The 23470-nt window shown below is 39.0% G+C and overlaps 2 protein-coding genes and 1 non-coding gene across 3 annotated transcripts; 2 read left to right on the forward strand and 1 right to left on the reverse strand.

The window, feature by feature from the left end:
- The first annotated feature begins 6320 nt into the window (after positions 1–6320).
- On the forward strand, positions 6321–15834 carry LOC126373203 (serine/arginine repetitive matrix protein 1-like). Its single transcript, XM_050019259.1, has 6 exons — positions 6321–6590; positions 9186–9427; positions 10307–10566; positions 12844–13052; positions 13793–13999; positions 15025–15834. The coding sequence occupies exons 1-6, from the start codon at positions 6321–6323 to the stop codon at positions 15112–15114; spliced, it is 1278 nt and encodes a 425-aa protein (XP_049875216.1). The 3' UTR covers positions 15115–15834.
- On the forward strand, positions 8134–8265 carry LOC126379212 (U4atac minor spliceosomal RNA). Its single transcript, XR_007568282.1, has one exon. It is a non-coding gene; the product is annotated as a U4atac minor spliceosomal RNA (small nuclear RNA).
- Positions 15835–17941: 2107 nt separating the features above from the next.
- Positions 17942–22295, reverse strand: LOC126373213 (uncharacterized). The gene is made up of 2 exons (XM_050019270.1): positions 21424–22295; positions 17942–18586 (listed from the first exon to the last, which is right to left on the reverse strand). Exons 1-2 carry the CDS (start codon positions 22205–22207, stop codon positions 18573–18575), a joined length of 798 nt encoding a protein of 265 aa, XP_049875227.1. The 5' UTR covers positions 22208–22295; the 3' UTR covers positions 17942–18572.
- Between the last annotated feature and the right edge of the window lie 1175 nt (positions 22296–23470).

Here is a 23470-nt window from a genome sequence, read left to right on the forward strand (position 1 = left end):
GACGTAAATTCAAAAATGTTACATTGACCTTCAACAAGTTTATCCATGATAATTACGTTGAATAAATGATTCTGATTTCTGATTTCTGTTTTCACTTGGCTTGACCATTATAGACGGCGATACGGCTCACCGCCTATTACATTGGTTTAACAGAAAGTTCGGTGAGGTGTGGGTACTTAATTCATCTTGCGATGGATGTAACTCCGACTACCATAACTACCTCGACTATATCAGTCGTGAACTTATGTTAGTTGTTGATAGGTCTACCATGCACTAATGGTGTTCATAGAAAACCATAATTAAAACTGAAATAATAACCAACGCGTATCCTATGCGACACCAGTACGTGTATTATCGCGTCGGTCGCCAACACAGAAATTTAAATTAAAATGGTTGTATTGCTCGCGAGATGTGAGTGTGAATGTAGTCGCATAACGATTTTTCACGTTTACTCAAATCATTTCGCTGACGCGACGTTTTCTTTTTTACCATGTTTTTAATAGACACTCTAAAGCGAGGGGGACTGACCTAAATACTTATTGTGAATTTTTAACACAGTCGAATGAGTCTAAAATAACCTCCTGCAATGTGTATTCTGCTCCCCTGTAAGCGAGAGACAGCCTAGCCTGCATAAATGAATATTTGATTTAATAATTAACCGACGCCCAAGTCGGATGTGCTCCGCAGAGTTTGCAACTTTGGCTTTTTGATTTTAGAAGCTGAGCAATTATTCATATACAAAAATCTCTCGTGGAATGGGAAAATACATAAGTGAGCATTGTAAGAAAATAATAACTTACAACTTACACCTTAGTGAGTATGTAATTAGATTTGCATTAGACTACCATCATCATACGATGATGCGTTCAACTTACGATGGGTGTCCCTATGACTACCCCATATTGAGTTATAATCATGAGCTTGTGTTAGACTTTTCGGCAGTCATTTCCCATCTGCATTACCTACCTAGTAAGTACTTACAAAATCTCTGTATATATACTATAATATAATAATATAATATATATTTTTATTCCAAGTTATTTCTGTATAATAATTATGTTACTATGGTAACACTTCCTAATCATTTTACTAGTAGGTACTTAGTATAAAACTTTGCTAAGGCCTGCAAATAGTTCATCTTGTTCAGTTATTCTATAAAATCTGAACCATTGATCAATATTATGTATTGTGTAAGTTAAGACGGGTTACGTCTGTTAGTAACAAGTGGCAGTCACCTTCGTGGTTTTGTGGCTTCGTCTCTCCGTCTGTCGGCCTATTTTGAGTTATTCAAACAATAAGTCTTTGCTTGAAATGAATCAATTCGTGAATTAATTCGCCGCTGTGTATTTATTCGGTCAATTAGTCAATCTGCAATAATTACGTCAAAAATAAATAAATAAATTATTATTAGCAGCCACGTGTGTCCCACTGCTGGGCAAAGGACTCTCTTCGATTCTTCCACTTCTCCCTGTTTCCAGCCTATTCGTGCCACCGTTCCAGAAAACAATCCAGCTTGTCGTGCCATCTTTTCCGTGGCCTTTCCTCACTGATAATATTTGGTGGAACCCACGTCGTGGCTTTTTTATCCTAGAGATCGGTGGACGCTCGGGCAACATGTCCAGCCCGTTCTCATTGTAAGTTGGTGGCTTTTTTGGCGTCATCTGCAATTTTAGTTTTGGAAGGCAAAGTAGTGTTTCCGATCAAGAATGCAGCTTTCTATACTTCTCTGACCTTGAGTCTATACTTATGCTAGTCAAAGCCCAAGTCTGCACACCATAGGTGAGAAAAGCGGAAGGTTGCCCTTCATCGTGTTCTTCATGGACCAGAAGTTAATATGGCATTTACAATTCGTCTTTCAATTAATAAATACAATATAGGTTCTTTAGTAAAGTATAATCTGTTTTGACCTAGTACTCGGTAATGGGCGATCAGTTTTAACTCACGGCCGCGAGAAAAAAGATGGCAATAGTCATCGGCAAAAAGTTTGAGAATGAATGTTACCATCTCAAACTGTCGATCTTCGATTATTGCCGACTTGATATTGCTTACTTGGCACTATAACTTAGTAAGCTGCCAATAGAAATCAGGGGGACGGGAATTCATACCTATCAAAGTAATGGGTCCAATATTTATGTCGTTTGTCCTGCTTGTATCAAGGGAGATTTGAAAATGAATGACGCTTTAGGATATTTAACTTACTCCTCTGTAAGCTGCTTTATGCACTCCGTAAACAAGTGCAACCAACTTGTTGGCTAACGAGTTCTTGCAAGTACATAACACTAATTAGGTCATTTCCCGAGCTGAAAGCATGAAACTACTTCTGCTAATCTAAAATTCCGTCTGATCTGTGGTTAACGGCGCAAGGAAAGAGGGCGAGAGTGCTCATTTATTATTGTAGACAGAGTGTCTTTTAGATTGCTTCTAAACATTGCTCCTTTGCTTAGCGCTTGTGGGTTTGAATGTAAAATAACCGAAGGTTAGGTCGACTTGTAGGGAGCGCTGGCTACTATAATAAAACCCCACACAAATATTTGAATGAACTGTATTACTTAATATTAAATTAAATTACGAGATCCAAATATTGAGACGCGTTGGTTTGCTCGCGCTAGAGATGTGACTGACCATAAATGGTAGTCTACTCGTATTAGGTTCTCCCATACAAGACTATTGAATAAGTAACCATGATGTAACTTAGAGAAATTGAATGATTTATTAATTAATTTTGTAGGCCTTTAAGATGATTTCGTGCCTCGGAAGGCACCTTAAGCAGTCTCGGCTATTCGTCGTCGTTGGTGGTTCAATAGTAACCTTGACACCAGGATTGATGAGTTCGGTCTTTTTGGCGTGACTTATTCGTTTGCCTTAGATGGCTATAACTACTTGACCGGACAAAGGGAGATTGATCTCACAACCCACACGAGAGAAGAAGTAGGCCTTTAAAATGAAACTCACAGTAGAGTACTGTGGTAGTGTATAAAATACTCCACGACCTCTCTCTAGTTGATAAGAACGAGAAATGGAACGTGTACAGGTCATGTTTACACTTTGTGTTCATCAAATGATTGCCAGTTTATCCTGAAAAAGTCTTGGGAGTGGAAGCATTTTCCTAAAGGCCTTGCAACATTGTTTATGTACCGAAACTGATGTCAAAAATTACTTTTCTGGCAAGTTCATTCATTGATGGAAGTGCTACATTTGCGGTTGTTCGCAGCGGTACCTTCGTGGTAACGGAGCTCTATATTCCGTTTTTCCTGATTGATATTTTCCCCAGGCCTCGCATTTCAGTTCCATTACCATTGTTCGGCAACAATAGAACCATCATTACTTTTCCATTTGCCTCTACAATAACTTGGCTTTCAGATATAATTAAATGTTGGAAAATTGCTTCTCGATTATCGAGTTATATGAATTCATATTGAAAATAAATCACGTTCTAAATGCATACATTAGATCATGGCTATTTCCTATTCATTTCATCTCAGTCTTTTACACCTCTGTCAGATGACTTAAACAGCATTCTAATGGCTGAAATGGTAATAATTATGGCTAATGTTTTAATGGCTTTAATATTTCCTATTGGAATAGGCAGAGACGGAATTCCACTTTCTATGATCCTCGCACCTCACATTCGTATTCGGATAGTTGCAGGTACTTGCTTTCAAAACATTTCCAGTCATTCATATCGTATAGTTCCACTTCAGTTGATTTACTTCTGCATTAGCTATGTGTTGTGCAGAGAGTAGCACGATTGCTCGCTAAAGCGAACTTCCTTAACTTCCTGTGCAAAAGTTTGAAAAATGTTCGCACGATGTTGTTCTACTGCACTCTAGTTTTTATTCTAGTTACAAAGCGAACTGTTGCTTTGTTTGGCCCTTTTGTACTCGATTCTTCTGATAATAAATAATATCAAGTAAGTACCTGCACTGCAACCCTGCTGATTCACCAATCAGCAGGGTTGTACATCTTACAGAATTACAGAACTGATAATAATTATTAAATACTATTACCTAACACGTTCCGGGGTAGAGTCTAGAGAGACGAGCATATAAATTGGATTTTGATCTGACACAACTTCTGCCGTCGATAGAGTTTGAGCTTGAATATACGCCACACCGTTAAAAAGCAGGCAATTATAATACCTTTTTTTGACGCGACTTATATATATGCCGCATTTGGCATATGGCATTAACTACTTGGCCGGAAAAAATATAATACAAATTATGGTACGTATTGTGGGATATCGAAGTCGCGACAAACGCCAATTCGATGATTAGGTACCAACTTAATTCTAAATTCCTGAACGCAGTGCAGGTACTTACTTGATATTATTTATTATCAGAAGAATCGAGTACAAAAGGGCCAAACAAAGCAACAGTTCGCGTTCAGGAATGACCTCGTGCCAAGTTACACGTTTCATCACCATGAAACGTGTAACTTGGCACGAGGTCATTCCTATCTTGGCTCTGTAAAGAAGCAGACAGTATAAGAGGAACTGATAAATAAGGTTCTCTGGTGTCCCAATTTGTTTATATCGCAGGTCGGTGTCGAACAGTCGGGTTTGTCCCCAGCCACAATTGATGGCCGCTCTCGATTCATTACTCGTCGGCCGACAACTTCCCGCAAGGAATACTTTAACGTTTTTATCGTCGCTTTTATAGCAGGCGACTCGCGTGTTTATTTCAGGGAAGACACTTTGTGTACGAATGGGTTCCTTTGCTTTACAGATTTTATGTCGCTCTGAGAGTGAAATCTGGGTTGGCTGTCTTCCTTCGACTCCCGAACTGCTTTTTTATTCACAAGAAACAGAACCCGGAAAACCATCTCAAGTACGGTAGCGTTGAGTTTGATTTATTCAGCCAAAGTAACTGACGGGCTTATATTTTTCCTTAAACATCTTTATTTCGTTTATTAAATCTACCTCGTCTGTTTGTATCTCTATAATAACTGTAATCCAGTCACAAGTCGCGTCCCTCATCATTACTCGTTAGTCATTTTTTAGACGAAACGAATTTTCTTTATTACGCGCTCTTCCAACGTAATTTTAAAAGTCGTAAACAAAATTGTTTGCAATAATAAACAGCCTGACGGCGATTTTGCTGGATTGCCGGCGTTTTGTAACGTATATAGAAAATTTCATTAGGCGTAGGCTGTTTGAAACGTCGAAGTAAATTGAATTCAGGAGCTCGTTTCGGATCGTGTGCGAGAAATAATCGACTTACCGATCTGATAAATACGGCGATGAGGCACTTACATTACTCACGCTCCCCGTGGGTTGTGCAGCCGATACTCTATCAATAAGTTAGTGCTCTTCCCCGCCGGAACACAGGGTAGACAGCGGCGCTCGGTCGGCGCATGAAGCCGCGCGGTAATGGATTGCTAATATTAGCCAAATCTCGTAAGTTTACGCCCCCACCCCACTGGATAAGCCGCCTTCATCCGTCTTTTCCGCAGCTATTCGTTTCCCACCGCCCAGGATTACCGCAAGAAGGGTGTCGACACATTACTAAAGTACTAGGTGTGTACACTTAAGGGTAGGGTTCGAAAGACTATACAAATTGAACGGAAATCGAAGAGGGATTGGAATTGAATTCTGGATTATGTTTAGTCACGGAAAGGTCTGCCGTTTAAAAATAATATTAGTGGAGTTATGCAAATGGATTCACGCCGTTCATTTTCTTTCTGCTACAGTTAAATTATAATTCAGAATGATTTCTATGATAATTCGTCGACAATGTCTGTTTGATGTCAATATTGTGTGACTTCTTTGCTTATTTACTCAGTCGTTTGACGGACGTGTCGAAGGGGTGCTGAATGTTCCCTTCCTTTTTACGATCAATGCGGTTAGAATATCTTGAAACATGACACGTGAGGGCTTCAGCCTGGCAGCAGTGACTGTTTATTGTGCTCCCCACCTCGCGGCCTCTCCGCGGAATGAAATGACGACGACACGATAAAACATTTTATGTCACTACTTTTGTTTACTTCAAAGTGAGGGTTTCGTCGCGCGGGAGAATGCAGGCGTTGGCAAAACGATTGTTCTTACAACGTTCGTCTTTTGTTTGTTGGAGTTGTTTGCTTAGATGTTTTGTTTCATTTTTACATCACATGTCACGTTTCTATGTGTGTAAGCAGACGGAAAGGTTGCTCAAATCACTGTTCCTCACTCTCTGTATTAGATTAAAAAAAAAGAGTTTACAAGTATTGTATACATATACTATTAAATCAATTCTTTCGAAAAAATATTTTAATATTTATCGATATATATAGAGTTATAGAGACAAGTTTAACTGCTAACACCGCCAGCAGGTGCCGACGTAGGCATGTTGGGCGCGCGGCTCAAATCATGGATGGAAGCGCAGCTGGGGCGGGCAAAGAAGCGTAAGCAGAAGCAGACACGGCAGGCGATAGCGGCGACCACAGGGCCCATACCACCGCCGCACCTGTCCTCCCCGGAGAGTGCGTATAGCACGGGGTACTCCACGGATGGCACCTCCCCCGGCGCGCCGCCCGCGCCGCTCGCCGCGCCGCTCGTCGCCCCGCCGCCGCCTCCCGCGCCGCCCACCACACACCTCTACCACGAACCCGCTAAGGTAACACAACTTTAATCACTAGATTACTAAACTAATGCGAAAACAAGTATACATAATGCCATCAAGATAAAACCTACCACCCGAAACTTGGTAATGAGTTGTGCGAGTTCTTTATTAGTTTGTTGTTGTTCATTATAGGTTCTCAGCCGAGTGCCCACCATAGAGTTGGAGCTCGTACCGAATGATTCCGAATACGACTTACATTATCAGCCTTTAAGCGTTGACGAGACGGTATGGAATGTAACTCTAAACCTTTGTGTGTTTAAAGTGCCGTCTCTACACCCTACAACTAACATTGTTTGTCATGTTTTAAACATAAAATACCTACCTACTTGTCAATAATGATGTTGCTTGCCTGTGAATTGTCTGAAACCTGTCGTACATTCCTTATTTCAAAGCAAATTTTAACAAAGCTCAAATCACCTTACTTAATCTATGAATAACAAAGTAAATCACTAATCACGCTTCAATCCGGACTGAAACTTTAATCCTATTTAACCCTTAACATTATTTCAATTCACGTTTTCCATAATACCGGAGCCTTTTATTAACATAATAATTCGCGGACAATATCTCTTTATTCCTCCATCGTATCGATCGTATTCATATGGCCGAGCCGACTGGCTTAACTTCATTAATTAACTAGACCGAATAAATCGAGGGGATCCTTTATCCAAGCTAAATAAAGCCTACTCATCCACCTTTGTTTCGCAACACAATGTAAATGTTACAAAATCGTTTAAATTTTTTAATCAGATTCATTAGAGTTAGACATTAATTTAGCGATGGCACGGAGGTTGTCCGGAATGTTTCACTCTGCGGAAAACGAGGAACAGTAAATATAAGGAAAGTCTGGAAAGCTCGTTTGAGTTATTAGCCATTTATGTAAATGACAGTCCGCCCTAATGACAAGGTTTGTAATGAGGAATTTCTTTATAGAAAGTATTCAAGAAATGTCTTCATTACTAAAAGTTGCTTGTTGGTATATAATTTTAATTTATTTTTGTGGGTTCTTTACATTTAGTACCACGAAAGTTCAAAAAATAAACCGGACAACTGCAAGTATGACTCACGCGCTGAGGATTCCGTACAAACTGCTGTAAATTACCCAAGATAATCTAAAGGAGGCTTTGATTTTGCCATTGAACAGCAAACACGTTAGTAATCACAATAACATTTTTTTGTGATGGAACTTCAATGATTCTAAGTCTATGAGAAGACCTCATATATTTTAATTTCGCTACTACGAAACCTTAGAATGTTGATTTTTTTACAGCTTCAAGAAACCGGAGACATAAGTATTAGATGTCAATGTCAACCACACATCTCGAGAAAAAGTGTCTTGACAGACAGACGGACGGACGTACACAAAGTGATCCTAAAAGGGTTCCGTTTTTCTTTTGAGGTGCGAAACCCTAAAAATGATGATTTTACATAAGTTCCGCGCTTTGTCATGAGATGTCGCTAGTAGTACTTTAAAACGCGGTATCATAAAATTTATGCAGGCTGACTAGGTATCGTACGCGGGCGCGCGTGGGCATGTGACTTCCTCGTCTCGGGGAGCATAGTGCGCTGTGATCGTAAAGTGAGAGCACTGATGCTGACACCCCAAGTTATCTTGAATAACCACCGCGCCCGGCTGCCGTAAGGGAGTCCGAGCGCAATTTTTGAAAAGTCTCCTTACTTTACAGGGGACTTGTTCCTTAAAATCGATGAAGAAGTAGGTAGGTACTAGGTACTGAAAAAAAAGTATTAGGTACCTATAAAAGATTGAAAATTGAATAATTAAAAGGCTACATATTAGTTTGCCGAATAATCGATTATCTGTTAATAAAATTATTTAGGGGCTTATAAATTAATCGATATACCTTCGATTATCGGGCAATACTAATTCATACCTAAGTGGCGGTAATTCAGAGATTAATAGTGGGGTAACTTAAACTTAATATATTATCGTTAATGAAAGTAAATGAGTATAGAGATTAAGTATAATCTTAACTCAACAATTTTATAAATAGGTAGGTATACGGTAAGGTAAAAATATTTTAAGTGGTTGATATTTTTATTGGCTCTAGTCACTGATCCATGATGGTCATCGGGTTCGTCACACAAGAGACGGTTACCCTTCTAATGTTTATTTATATTGGGCCCTTGAAAAATAATACTAAAAATAAGTATCCCTAATACCAATAATCCTTGTTTCTATGTGCTTTTTATAAAATAAATTCCTATCATTATAGAAACTTTACTCCCCACTATAGGTTACATTGAATGATTACTCACCACTTAATTAATGCGTATATAATGTATAATTGTTTGTTATTTTACTACTAATTAGCCCTCGGTGTCACTTGTAGAGCAAAGACCTCTCTTCTTCAGTCTTCTTTGTAAACAACAAAAAATCTGATTGCTTACCTTTGTATAAAAACATAATACTTATAAATACATGTGGACGCTTGCTTTTAAGTAACAACATGATCATACAAATTGTAGTAGCTGTAAGCGTCCCAAAGGTAATACTATAACCGTAAACTATGTTACCTACTGAATAAAGATATTTTTGTATAAAAATATAATAAAATATATAAATTTCAGCGCCGTACGAATGCACCTCGGCGTTGCGTGGCGGAGCCGGTGGTGGTGTCAGCGACACCATCCCCCAGACCACGCTGCAGGATACGCACCAACCCGTGGCTGGGGGCCACGTCCCCTAACGCGCGGCGGCGGGGGCCCCTACTCCTGCACCAGCAGTCGTTGCAGTGCCCACAGCCGCACCCACCGCAACTGCATCACGCGCCATACTCCCTTGACTCGCACCCTGCTAGACTTGCAACCAAGTACGTATAACATAAACAACATAACTTCGCCTTACAGTGAAAACAACGGAAGCTCCATTTTGAAAAATCACACTTAATTTAATTCTGGATAAAAATTGAGGCCACTAATTTTTACCTGGATTAGAACTAGCTTGTCTATTGTGAGGTTTTGTTAATAAGAATGACATCCGAATGTGATGATAACAAGACGATAATATGTTTTAGTATAGATACGTCCCAGACGTAGGCACAGACTATCTCGCAGGGGAGCAGCGTGGCGGAGTACGCTCTGTATCTCAGGTGTGAATATTCAAGGCCTTATTGATGTTGATTGATGTTGTTGATGAGTGACTGAGAATCTATTTAGGACTTGTCGGGTTGACAGTGTACTGCAGATACTATTATCGGACACGAATAGGCTTCAGCAAATGGGGAAACGGGCCCTTAATGTGCTAGATTTCTAGAAGCTACTCGCATTTGATACCACTTTTCCTGTAAATTTGACATCGATTGACGCATTCTTATTTGTGACGGACACACTTGTTTAAGTCAATACTGTAAGGTAGAAATAGATATAATTATGCGTATTTACTTAGGTAAGTTACTGCAGTTAATCGGGTAAAGTAGACAACGTTGACACTTATGTCACCTCGATAATTTTGAAGCCTTACGACATGTGATATAATTTGTAACGTGTTATTTATTGTGTAAAGCCGATTAATATAAACAGAACCTATATATTAGAGTTTGAATTTTAACTTTAAATCTGCATTAAAGCTATACCTACCTATAAAAAATAGGACACGATACAAGGTATTACATAAATTCATGTTCGTAATCCCTAATGGAGTGAGTTCTGTTACGTAAACCATTTAAATATAATTATTATCTTCATTACAGGTCACCGCACCTCTCTCCGCATCTGTCCCCAGAGCCCCACAGGTCCCCATACTACCGGGGCGGCGCGTCGAGCGACGAGGAATGCCGAGGAATGCGAACTAGAGGAAGAGAGACCGCCATCTTGTCTGACGCGGACTTGGAGTCCGACGGAGACACGGGGCTAGATGGAGGGGACGAGGACGAGCCTGATGACACCATGTCTCCCAGCAGACGACGAGCTAGGAGGAGACGGCCGCCGCGCAGACCACCGCGATCTGCTGGTATGTAAATAAATAAGTAATACGGCCGCATAATGCGACATGCGCCGTCTTCATCAACGGAAGATGAGGAAGTTATTCTACTTGTAGCAGGCTTACACCCGTATTCTAAGATGTTAACTCGAAACTTCCTCCACTCGACTCAGCCTCAGCTGAGCATTTTGGTATTTTAAGTTGACATTTCCGTTCTCGACTTGAGGATTGTATTCACTGGAGTCGAGCATGTAACGTCATGCCTCACTGGAGTAAACTTGAGATACTTGAGGTGTCCAGTAAGATTTTTATTTTTTTTATTTTATTTTATTTATTTATCAATGTTCTAGAACTATCTTTACAAGCCTATCCCAATACAAGATACTGATTTTGAGCTGAGTTTTAGGTCTTCCTTAAGGTCGCCTCAAGTGAAAACAGGGTTAACGAAGGTTTGAATTAACATCTTAGGGACACAGAGCTGTAGGACGACAATGAGGACGAGTCCTAATCATAATCTCCGAGCAGATGTAGACCATAAAGCGCTACATATTAGCAAATACTACTAGTCGTGCAATTGCTATACAACTGATAACAGTGCAAACAACCACTGATACATTAATTTTATCTTATCTAGCCTATTCAGTCCCACTGCTGGACAAACGCCTACCCTTATTTTTTCATCATTTCATCATCTTTTACAAGATCTGCCTCGACTTCTATGTCAAACTGATGTGAGACTGACACGTTTGTCGGATGCATCCGAAGCGATGGGCACGAGTCGTTACCCGCTAGGTACATTCATTACGAGACATTAATAAAAACAAAGCATTAAACACAAGCGTACAATAGATATAAGCGTATAATAGACGGAGTAGCAAGTTTTCGCATAGGCCTCTGTGCCTACATATTGTAATATTAGTATTACAAGATTACAAGTTTCATGTAATATAAGTTGTGTAAGTATTGACACCATATGAGAGTGTCTGCCATTGATGTATAATACGAGTACGTTACACTTATAGTAAGTGCCTGTCCCATTACGACCTATTACATAACGTTCAGAGGATGATAGAGCATAAAAAGCTGTAAATATTTTTTTTCCAATTTATTTACCTAACACGCAATGTACTTAGGTATGCATAATTTTAAGCGAGTTAAAGTTATCCTAAGGTGTGACTAGCGCTAATTTGAAGCAGCAATTATGGGCATCTATGACGGCAAAACAGGATGTTTTCCACATAACTATCTTAGTGATTACTATTATTAAAACCTTCTGACTAGTTAGTGTAATTATTATTATCATTATTGCGAGGTGTCATTTAAATTATAATAATTATTATGTAATTCAAGTGCGCGTGTAATATCCAACTACGATTCTTTGTGTCTTAGGTCAAGAAACACTGTTTATCTATCTATACCATAGATGTGTACTTATAGTCTTATAACTACTCATCTCACTGCTTGGAGATCATACCCCGTTTGAAACATAACCAACCCAAACGCATCGTTTTTTTCAAGACGAAGATATAAGTGAAGTAATTAAAAGTTTTGTAGGGTTACCCCTACAAGAGTTACAGTTTTGGGTGCTGGTGTTAGTTATCCAATATGAATGCATGGCTATTTTCAAAACAAAGATCCCGGATTTATTCTTTGTTATATTATCGCCTCTTTATCTTATCTAAAATAATGATTAATCAACGGAGAAAAACAACAGGTGCACTTATCAAGTGATGGTACCGGTAATTTTTATAACAGTAATCTGGGGCACGGGAGTGCCCCCGCCAAGACGAGCAAAGCGAAGCGCAAGGTAGGGCTCTACCTACCTTTTCTTGAAATTATATAGGTACATACATTGTAAGGAAAGAATGGGTAAGTTAGGTACCTAGTAACTATGACAGGGAATTCCAATAATACAAAGTTAAGACATCCGTCTCATGTATCTACTACCTATAGGTGAATTTATTACCCGTGTGATCTCATACGTTCAAAAACAAATCATCTTGAATGATTCAACACAAAATCATGTCCTATATCATTCATCGTCGTATTAAAATAATAAAAAAGCACTGTCATGGACACAATGGTTATTTTTTAGGTGTCTAGGCCTGTCCAGGGCCTTTTACTTGACTTTAGTGTTTAAAATATTAATTATATAAGTGCAATACTAACAATATTTGTTTATCTATCGTTATATCATAGGGACAACGAATACACTTTACATTACATTCATTACTTTATATTGCATTACATTTTACAGTACTTAAATTACATTTTTACATTATACGAGTATTACATTTTATTTTTCAGGAGCAACACCACCTCGTATGCGGCGTCGCAACCACGCACCTTCCGCACCCCCAGTGAGAGAAAGAGATCCCCTTCTAGAAGCGGATAGAGAAGCTGAGAGGAAGTACAGAGAGCTTATACGAGAGGCCGAGAAGCTTCTGGTGACGGTGTCGCGGGCGCCACTTGAACCGCCGCACAACCCGCGGGTTAGGGAGCTGAGAGCTACTGAGGTGAGAATTTTCTTCTTTTCTTCTACCGTGTGGGTTGTGAGGTGGATTACCAATTTCATCATCCTGGTGTTAGAGGTAAGATTTTTAATAATGTGTCTGCCTGAACTTAGCCTGAAATAAAATAGATGATATTGTATAACTTTCAAGGAGTAGACTTGAGTTAGAACTGATTAGAACAAAAACATGGAGCTACAGAGAATGCGCCAATCACTACCTTACTTAGATTCGTAATCGACTAAGGCAGAAATGTTTTGTCAACATTCATTAGATACCTATGTCTTCATCTATTACTGTACTTGCACTTCATGCCTGAAATATTTTATACGTATATTTAGACCCTGTGTGTAAGAAATATTATACACACCGTGACGATGATTTTGGGGGATGATTCACACCATGATTTTGAGTTCATATCATTTCCCGTCGGAAAATTCATGTATATTTTGTGTTTATTTTTTAATTATTTTCGGTTCGATACTTCAGCAACGGAAAATTCCATTTGATATAAACTTAGAATCAAGGTCTCAATCATCCCCCTCAGTGTTCATTACGGTGTCACTCACACCATATATATAACCAAGCAGACGTTACTCTTTACTGCTAGCTAGCGGGTATTTGCTAGTTACAAAGTAAAGCACATGCATGTCTGAACTCTCTGATCTGAACCTATTAAAATTCTCCGGCGCAAAAAGTTCCGAAAACCGTTTGGAGGAGGTCGTTGACCGGTAACCTGATTGAAGGTGGAAGCGCCGCGGCGCAGTCCTGAGCGCACGCACATCACGAACTTCATGCGCGCCAACTCGCCGGAGCCGCCGCGCCGGGTGTCACCCGTGGCGCGCCGCTCCCCGCTGGCTGCGCCGCCGCCCCCCGCGCGCCTGCACCCCCCCTCCCCCACCGACCGCCCGCACTCGGAGCCCCCCAAAAGGAAGGCTTACGCTCGTGATGAGGTAAGTCTTCTCCTAACTTTTGCCGCTATCACACTCACGATTTTAAGGGATCCTAAGTTATAATCAGAGTGGTAATAAAGCTAAAAGGGTAACGGACCCGACTTCGCTGTACTGCAACAGCGTCGCGTGGCACTAAACAGGGCCCTTGAAACCGTGTAATAACGGCATAAGCAACTAAATATGGAATGGAACCTAGCACTAATCCTGCTATGCTACCTAGAGACAAAACTGTGCCATTAACAGCTCTTTTCACTTCATTGTCTTCATAGGAACGATATTAACTTTCTCATTATCTCTATATGGGATAGTTTGGTGACTAAATGGAACCAATCCCGCTGTCTCCAACAGACTCGATTCTCTTTCTTATTTAGAGACACGATGTGACAAGTAAAGGCGATCTTACTAATTGGCACAACGATAAATTTTCCGGAACGTTCTAGTTTCCAAATTTTTTGTTAAAACACGTTTAATTTTGGCCATCTCATAATGACTCTAATTGAGATACATGTTAATCATTATAATAATAACGCTTTAATGGTATTTTATCATCCTTTATAGTAAACAAAGACGTAAGAATTTAATAATTTCCTAATACTTAATTGGATTTTGATGCGTCTGGAAATTGTGTTCATTGGAAAATATTTGGAAATATTTTGAAGGTAATTATCAATTAACGTCAATAAAAAAACTAGGTAATCATGTAGCGTTGGGTATGGGGAAATTCCCTTAGCATTTTTAAGTGAAAGGAGATCTCATTGCTGCGTCAACAACTTTATATGTATATTCTTAAGAAGCCTTTTATATCGAGGAAAAGAACAATCATTACAAAGAAATAAAATTGAGTAAACAGACAAAATATATATAAAAAAAACATTTGAAATTAATTAACAGCATTGACAACTTTATTATTATGATAATAAACGTACATAAGTAGATATGCATGTACGACGACCGGAGGAGGGGAATAATGATGAAATAAAAGGAGTAATCCTCAAGTATTAGATACTAATTGTTTTACCTTACAGGTGCTGCAAACGTTGGAAGGTCTGCGCAAGAGTCTACAGCAGCAGTCTGCGCTGCTGGCTGTGCAGCGCACGCGACTCGACTCACTATAGCCGCCATCTTACTTCCCGTCCCAGCCAAATCCCTAGCTTATTAGACCCGTTTATTTGTAGACCTACTTGTTTTGTTTTGTAGGTTTTAAGCCGTTTGGGTCAAGTGCTAAGGTTAGTCATTGTCTACGTTATTATGGAAAAGTTGTTGCAAGGTATAGATACCAGTTGTTTTTGAGTCAAGAGGCTATTGTTTTTATAATTGAGCTCAATTATAAAAACAATAGCCGATGCAATGTTTTGGTCGTGTATTGAAACTCGATTTGGTTAATGCAAATACAGAAGTGTTTGTAATATTATAGGCGACTTTTTGTCTATTAGTTTCAAGATAGACAACTCGTGAAACTGTCTTGCTTATTACACGTAGTTACGATAATTCTGAATTACATTTTGATTGGATTATTAAGTTTCTTATAAGAAAAGTTTATCTGTGACCAAGATAATTGCTTACTATTGATTCTGATACTGATTATGCTTCAAATAATAAGTGGTTTTTGATAGTAAAGACATGCCGATCCAAACGGCCGGTAGTTCTTCCATAATCCCGTTTCTAGTCCCTCCAACTTCTAGTCTAGTCTATCTCTAGGTAGTGTAGTTAGTTCCTTGTTATTGTTTCGTGTAGGCGAGGCCACTTTCTACTCTTCCATACTAATTACTCGTAGCATCATTTTACTAGTCAATAGATAGTGTAGTTGGTATTGCTGATGGTACAGCACTGGGATGGCTGGTTTTATTATATACGTAATAATATAGTTTCTTTTTTTTCTTTTATCTGTTTGATGATCTTTTTTTATCATGGCCATCTAATTCAACCGCATGTCCATGCTTCTCTGTAACTGTACGGTAAACTCAATGTCACAACTTAATTCAATTATCCTTATTAGAACTTTCTCGAAGCATTAGTTAAATTTCTTAAATTTATGAGATGATCTCCGACCGGCACGACGCTGATGCGCCCGAATATGGCTTATGTAACCTATCTTCACGGTGAACTCCTGCGCATGTGAGTACACATTAGTTATATTACAATATTCGTATTATTTAGTTGTATTTTCTTCGTAGGTTCTTAGGAATTTCGCCTTTTCCTTTTTCAGTTATCCCAGTGGCTACCATCGGTCTCATTATACAGGTTAGATGTTGAGGTAGTGTATGTACTCAAGTAGCGCCGTAGTATAGCACTAGCGGTCACTGGCTCTAGGGTAGGGCGACCGTGGCCACGGCATACGAAGACTGCGTTAATACTGACTTATTAAACTAATTAGCGGACTTTGACGAACTCTGCTTTCGATTAAGAAAATCGTCGAAGAGTAAATTATTTTATGTTTCTTCAAATAACCGTATCAAATTTTACTCTAAAGTATGTACTTGAAAGATGAAAGTTTGGACTTGGGAGTCACAACCCAAATATAGTCTCTCTCAGCTTGGGACCATAGTTAAGAAATATCTTATTATAATTATTAACGCGTAAAATATTCCATAAAATACAAAATTATACATATTATTTTAAATTTATGTTGATTGAGTAAGAAAGATGGACTTTTATAAAGATCTATTACGTTATGCAAAGTTGAGCTCGTCAAAATACGCATTATGATTATACTAATGTTTAATCGTTATAATGTAAACTCGAGCGATGGTTGGGACGAAACCGCTGTGATTTACAAAGAATTCGCAACGAGGTTAATATGTACTTACATATGCCGGATTTTTTAAATAAAACGCTATAATGACATGTTTCGAGGTCAATGGAACGTAGGTACTTGCCTTAAGTGCCTTTAAGTAAATAAAGAAAGATATTGGCCAAGGTTTTATGTAAAATGATGACAAATATTGATAACAATAACTTTACAGGGACTTTCATATCAAATTGTGAGTGAATTATTGCTTTGTCTTTTGTGACATTATAGACCTTTTGTTCAAATAACTTAAGCATTCTATCTTCTGCATTTTAAGGTATGATTTTATACACAGTCATTATAGGTGGTTATAGATGGAGGCGCTATGTGCATGCACTGTTAGCATCAAACCAATTGGCAGTAGTATTGGCAGTGTTGGCATAGGCAGAGATCACGGAGTTCCACTTACTGGGAGGTTAGAAAAGCCACATCGAAGCAATTCATCTAAAAAAACGATAGTATTGCTATTTGACATTTGTTTGCATTGCACTCTTACTTTTACATGCGAAACTGTCAAATTGCAATATTGCTTTTTTAGATGAATTCCTTCGACGCGGCCTTTTTAACCCCCCTGATTTCACAAGGAGTACCTAGTGAACTATAAAGGATTAATTAGGATCTTAAAAATATCGATCCCACGTTTATGCGAGGCAGGAATATTTTATATAATATTTTGTCACCATTATATAATTTTGTGTCACCATTAGGTTACCATAATATAATTTAATTACGAACGTGCATTAAATCATTATTAACATTGGTTTGTAAAATAATACTCTTGTATTACTATTTATAAAAGTATTTTTATATTGTTTACTATTTTGTTTAAATAACATGTATCAAAACAGAGAATTGAGCTTTCGTCGTCCCAAACATCGGCCGGGATCGAGGGTGCCCGAGGGCCCATATTTTTGTTAGCGCAATTTTGGGGACCCGCGTCATATGCGGCCCCAGCTAAATGTACATATTTATCCATTTACTTGTTTATTGTAAGTATAAATAAGATTTATACGTTTAGTTGAATTTTCATTAAAATTATATTGAAATACTCATCGTTCGTTTTATTTAAATATATCGCTTGGGTTCAATTTTATTAAGTAGTTTTTTTTTTGATAGGTATTTGTTGTGTAAGGAGAGAAATAACACACTTGTGATTCGTTAGACGGCAATTTGCAACTGGTTTATTGTAGGCACAAACTCTCGATCCGCGCCGGGCGCAAGGTATACCTATACTATAACTATGCATACATAACAATCCTCCCCCTCTAAAGTTACAGAAACTCCTTATAATTAACTCGAGGCACGTCTCTTCTTGTTCTTCTCGGCACAAGATTTGGCTCAGTGGATAGGTCTCTGTCCGGCTCCCAAGCTGATTCATCATGATCAGGAGTAGGGGTAGCATACCCCTCTTCCTCCTCCTGCAGGCTGACACTGCTGTGCTCCATCACTTCTGCGGGTGGTGGTGGTGGGGCGCTGCTAGTTGACGGCATGCTGGGAGCGGTGCTGTCTAAGGGCATACTTGGTCCGAGGTCAGATATTCCAATTGAGTCGTACGTGTTTACGTCATATCCATCTGTATTACTGTTATCTGTTTGGTCTATACATCTTAACAATTGATTTGCATGCCTCTTTATAACAACATTTGCACTTGATACATGTACTAGATAAACACTATTCCCTAGTTTTTCTTTTATAATCCCTTTTGACCATCCTTTTTTATTATACAGTTTTACTAAAACTATTTCTTGCAATTCAAAGTTGATTTTCCTTACTCCCCTATGATATTTACTCTGTAAACACTGATTTTTTTTTACGGTTGAGTTAATATCCAAGGAAACAGGCGTGGATGTTGGTTGTGGCGATTCAGTGTTTTTTAATAGATCTAATTTTGATCGTAATTGCCTTCCTATCATTAATTGCGCTGGAGACTGTTCTGTTGTTGAATGTTTTGAGTTTCTATAGTCTAGTAGAAACTGTTTTAATCGACTAGATATTTCTGATTGACTACTACATGCCAACATAACGGTCTTCAGCGCCTTTTTTATGATTTTCACATAAACTTCGGCTTGGCCATTGCTCGATGGAGAATATGTGGGTGTGGTGATGTGCGATATGCGATAACTCTTGCAGAAGTTGGTAAACTCCTGCGATACAAAAGCTGTTCCATTGTCCGATACTATTGTTTCCATGATACCAAAGCGTGCCATTACATCAAGTAATTTATCTATTACTGCTGTGGAAGTGCATGATTTCATCTCAAAGCATTCCACCCATTTGGAGTGAGCATCTACAATCACAAGATAGCTTTTCGACTGAAAAGGGCCCAAGAAATCTATATGCACACGTTGCCACGGTTTTGATGGAAACGGCCATGGGGTTAATGGCGTTTTCGGGGGTATTGGCCGGAGTGTATTGCAAATATCACATGTACCAACTGTTTTTTCAATATCATTATCTATACCTGGCCACCAAAACCTACATCTAGCTTCATTTTTTGTTTTTATAATCCCTAGATGTGATTTGTGCAACTCTTTTAGTATAATTTCACGTAGTTCATATGGAATAATGAGCCTGTGTCCACGCATTAGGCACCCATTTTCGAAGGCGATTTCAGTTTTGCAATTGTAATATTTTTGTATCAATTCATTTCCCTTATTCGGCCATCCATTTATAACAAAATTAATTATTTCTTTCAATAACGGTTCTCTTTGCGTGCATTCACGAACATCATCTAATGTTAACGGTAGGTTGTCACCTGATAAGTGATAAATGTACGAAGTAACGTCGATGCACCGGCTATCAGCTGTGTCGACACAATACGGATCACCCCCCACGCCCGCACCCGTGCCTACCGCAGCGGTCAGCTGCGACGTCACAATAGAACCGGTTGCGCGGCTTAGATAATCAGCGCAGTTATTCTCACTTCGTATGTATTCAATTTTATAATTATACGCTGATAAGAATAATGCATATCTCTGAAGCCTATTAGCAGATACTTCAGGGATACCTTTATTTGGGCGAAAGATCGACAATAAGGGTTTGTGATCTGTCCTAAGCACAAATGGAATTTGACGGCCATATAAATACTGATGGAAGCGGCGGACGCCGAATATTATAGCCGTCGCTTCCTTTTGTATTTGGCTGTAGCCCTTCTCAGCTTTCGTGAGCACACGTGACGCATACGAGATGGGTCTTTCAAGGCCATTTTCAATTTGAGCAAGCACGGCGCCCAGCCCTGTTGGTGAGGCATCTACAGTAAGAATTAGCGTGGCATTTGGATTGTAGTGTGCCAATATACAGTCCGATGCTAATTCTTGTTTTATTTTATTAAATGACTTTTCTTGCTCTTTTTCCCATTCCCATTTTACATTTTTTACTAATAAATTATATAGTGGACTTAGAATCGATGACGCATTAGGGATAAAGTTCCGGTAGTAATTTATCAGTCCTAAGAAAGACTGTAATTGAGGTATATTATCTGGCCGCTGTGCATTAATTATTGCTTCGACTTTGTCGGGTGACTTGTGGAGCCCATTTTTATCTATAATGAATCCTAAATAAGAGACTGATTTTTGGTAAAAAGTACATTTATCTTTCTGTAAGACTAAGCCGGCGTCTTGGAATCTCTCAAGTACAAGGTGCAGTCTGTCCATGTGCTGTTCCCTGTCATGGCCTGTGATAAGTACGTCATCTTGAAAAACTAGGACACCCTCTATACCGGCAAGCGTACTTTCAATTGTTTTTTGGAAAATTGCGCTTGCTGTGCTCAATCCATATACTAATCGAGTATATTTAAAAAGGCCCTTATGGGTATTTATGCAAGTGAAAGGTTGTGACTCATCAGATAAACAAAGCTGCATGTACGCATTGGATAAATCTAGTTTAGTGAACTCCTCACCACCATACAGCCGGGAAAACAACTCCTCTATCTTAGGTAAGGGGTATTTCTCGTTTATCAATTGTTTGTTCACTGATACTGAGAAGTCACCACAGATTCTGACGTCACCATTTGTTTTTAATACCGGCACTATGGGACTGGCATAGTCAGAATGCTGGACGGGCACTAATATACCCTCATTAACTAACCTATTTAGCTCATTTTCTACTTTGTCCCTTAAGGCGAACGGTACCGACCTTGCTTTACAAAAAATTGGTTTCGAGTCTGGTTTTATATTAAGTCTAACTTTATGTTTGTTAAAGCAGCCTAATTTGCCTGAAAAAACCTGTGGGTACTGTGAGACAAGTGATTCAATGCTTTTATATGACTGAATAGACTGACAGTCATGCACTTTACATAGTTGTAGATTAAACGCTATCAGAAAATTTCTACCCAGCAGGGGTGGGCCACCGTTGGGAATTACATATATGTCTAAATTTTTTGTTTCATTTTCATAGGTCACTGGTACATTAATGAAACCCATCGGTAATATTTGCGCCCCTGTGTAGACTTTAAGAACTACGTTATTCTTCATTAAAGAGATTTCATGGAAATATTTTTTGTAAATATTATCGGATATCGTCGTCACTGACGACCCACTATCAATCTCAAAATTGATTTCTACACCTTTTACGCAAATATTCTGCATTATGGCCTCACCATTATTTGACCTAATGTTACAAATGTATTTGCACATACCGTCATCGCCAACATCCATATTTGTTTCCAAATAATTATGCGTTTTTACTTTGTCACTCTTTGTGCACATTTTCTGAAGATGGCCACGTGCGCCGCATTTCTTGCAGGTATAACCTGCAAACCTGCAGTCCTTTGCAGTGTGGTTAGTGTAGCCACACACGTCACACTTTTTCTTCTTATTTGGGACTGAAACCGTAACTCGATGAACACCTCCTGAAGGTTCCATTACTGACGTGGACGCTGACTGCCGTGCTGCATCACGAGCACACTCCACACTCTCGGCGATATCCACGGCCTTGGCGAGGGTGAGGGTACCCGCATCCTCGGCAAACAATTTATCACGAGCGGGTCCCATTCTCATGCCAATCAAAAATCGGTCACGCAGCATTTCGTCAAGATCTTTGAACTTGCAGAATTGTGACAGATTTCTCAACCTGGCGGCCCAGTCCTTGACAATTTCACCGGGTAGTTGATACGCATTGTAGAAATGTTGACGATCCGCAATCAAACACCGCTTTGGTTGAAAGTGAGCATCCAGTAGTGAAGTTACAGCTGCATATGATTGCTCAGTGACATCCTTAGGTTGGCAGAGATCCCGCACCAACTTGTATGTCGACTCATTTAACGCACTTAATAGAATTGCCCGTCTTTTTACACCTTTTGTGTCATTTGCTTCGGTAATATCATTAGCCAAACACCACTGTTCAAAACGTCCTTTATACACGGACCAGTCCTGATGACCATGATCAAACAGAGGTACACTGCCAATGCTAACACCACCCATTCTCCTTTATTGTGCACGCAAGGTCCGACTCGTCGCCAATGATAGGTATTTGTTGTGTAAGGAGAGAAATAACACACTTGTGATTCGTTAGACGGCAATTTGCAACTGGTTTATTGTAGGCACAAACTCTCGATCCGCGCCGGGCGCAAGGTATACCTATACTATAACTATGCATACATAACATTTTTAAATACAGAAATCACAAGAATAATAAAAAGCGGCTAAGTGCGAGTCGGGTTCGCATCTACTTACCAAGTTTCAACAATATAGTTCTAATAGTTTCGGAAAAAGTGGCTGTGATATACAGACGGACAGACAGACATGCCGAATCCATAAGGGTTCCGTTTTTGCCATTTGGCTACGGATCCCTAAAAACGGCATAAAAGTCCACTTAGGCATTGCCGATATTAGTTCTAAAGCATCTAAATATTTCTTCTAACTCTACAAAGATTGTTTATGTGACTGTTCTGCATGTGTCATAAAATTCATTGAAATGCCAAGTGAGACTTTTGCATATCCGACCACACAACATTTGGTAATCAATCGGTGTCATCATTGCATCGTCATGTCGGAATCTTCACGTGAGGTGAGCGATCCCGTGAAGAACGAGATAACGCTAGGGATAATGTCGGAACCAGAGATTTCAGGCACTCACCTTTCTGTTTCCTCGATTATGAGCAAAAGTTATACTGTATGGATATACTTTCAACTTATTCCATGATAATAACACCATTCATACAAAAGACATCAACGTAGCCAGTTATTTATCATAGTAATGAAGAGTACCTCATAACTTCATTCTGCATCTGTATATATAAGATCACGCCTATTTCCCGTCGGGGTAGGCACAGATCTCGGATTTCCATCTAACTTAGAAATAACATGATCAAAATTGCACTGGAAATTATCTGACTTGGTACCTATTTATAGATAGTAGGTACTGAAAACATTAAAATAGTACACTAACTTTTTACTACTTAATAATAAGTTAATAACTTATTATTAAGTACTTATAAAAATAACTTAACCTAGGTATATGAAATTTAGAAATCGATAAAATATGTTTTTGGTAGTATTTATTATATTTCGACCCAAAATAGTCATCATCATCAATTTAAGAGCCACGCTCTTGTCGGTGCAACATTTTCCATGCTACTTTTTTAGGGAAAAATATATGGCAGTGGTTTCCCTCTTGCCTTCCGCCTCGCAGTATTCTGTCTGACGCAAGTAAAAAAAAGTAACCCTAAATAAATAATAAAATAG

The sequence above is a fragment of the Pectinophora gossypiella genome, chromosome 2 (assembly GCF_024362695.1).
Source record: "Pectinophora gossypiella chromosome 2, ilPecGoss1.1, whole genome shotgun sequence".
NCBI lineage: Eukaryota > Metazoa > Arthropoda > Insecta > Lepidoptera > Gelechiidae > Pectinophora > Pectinophora gossypiella.

Excerpts from the sequence above, each read along its gene's own strand:
- LOC126373213 (XM_050019270.1), bottom strand. The coding sequence starts at position 22,207 with ATGGGTGGTGTTAGCATTGGCAGTGTACCTCTGTTTGATCATGGTCAT.
- LOC126373203 (XM_050019259.1), top strand. The coding sequence starts at position 6,321 with ATGTTGGGCGCGCGGCTCAAATCATGGATGGAAGCGCAGCTGGGGCGG. Across the intron at positions 13,053-13,792 it reads GGGAGCTGAGAGCTACTGAG|GTGGAAGCGCCGCGGCGCAG; the intron begins GTGAGAATTTTC and ends ACCTGATTGAAG. Across the intron at positions 14,000-15,024 it reads AGGCTTACGCTCGTGATGAG|GTGCTGCAAACGTTGGAAGG; the intron begins GTAAGTCTTCTC and ends TTTACCTTACAG.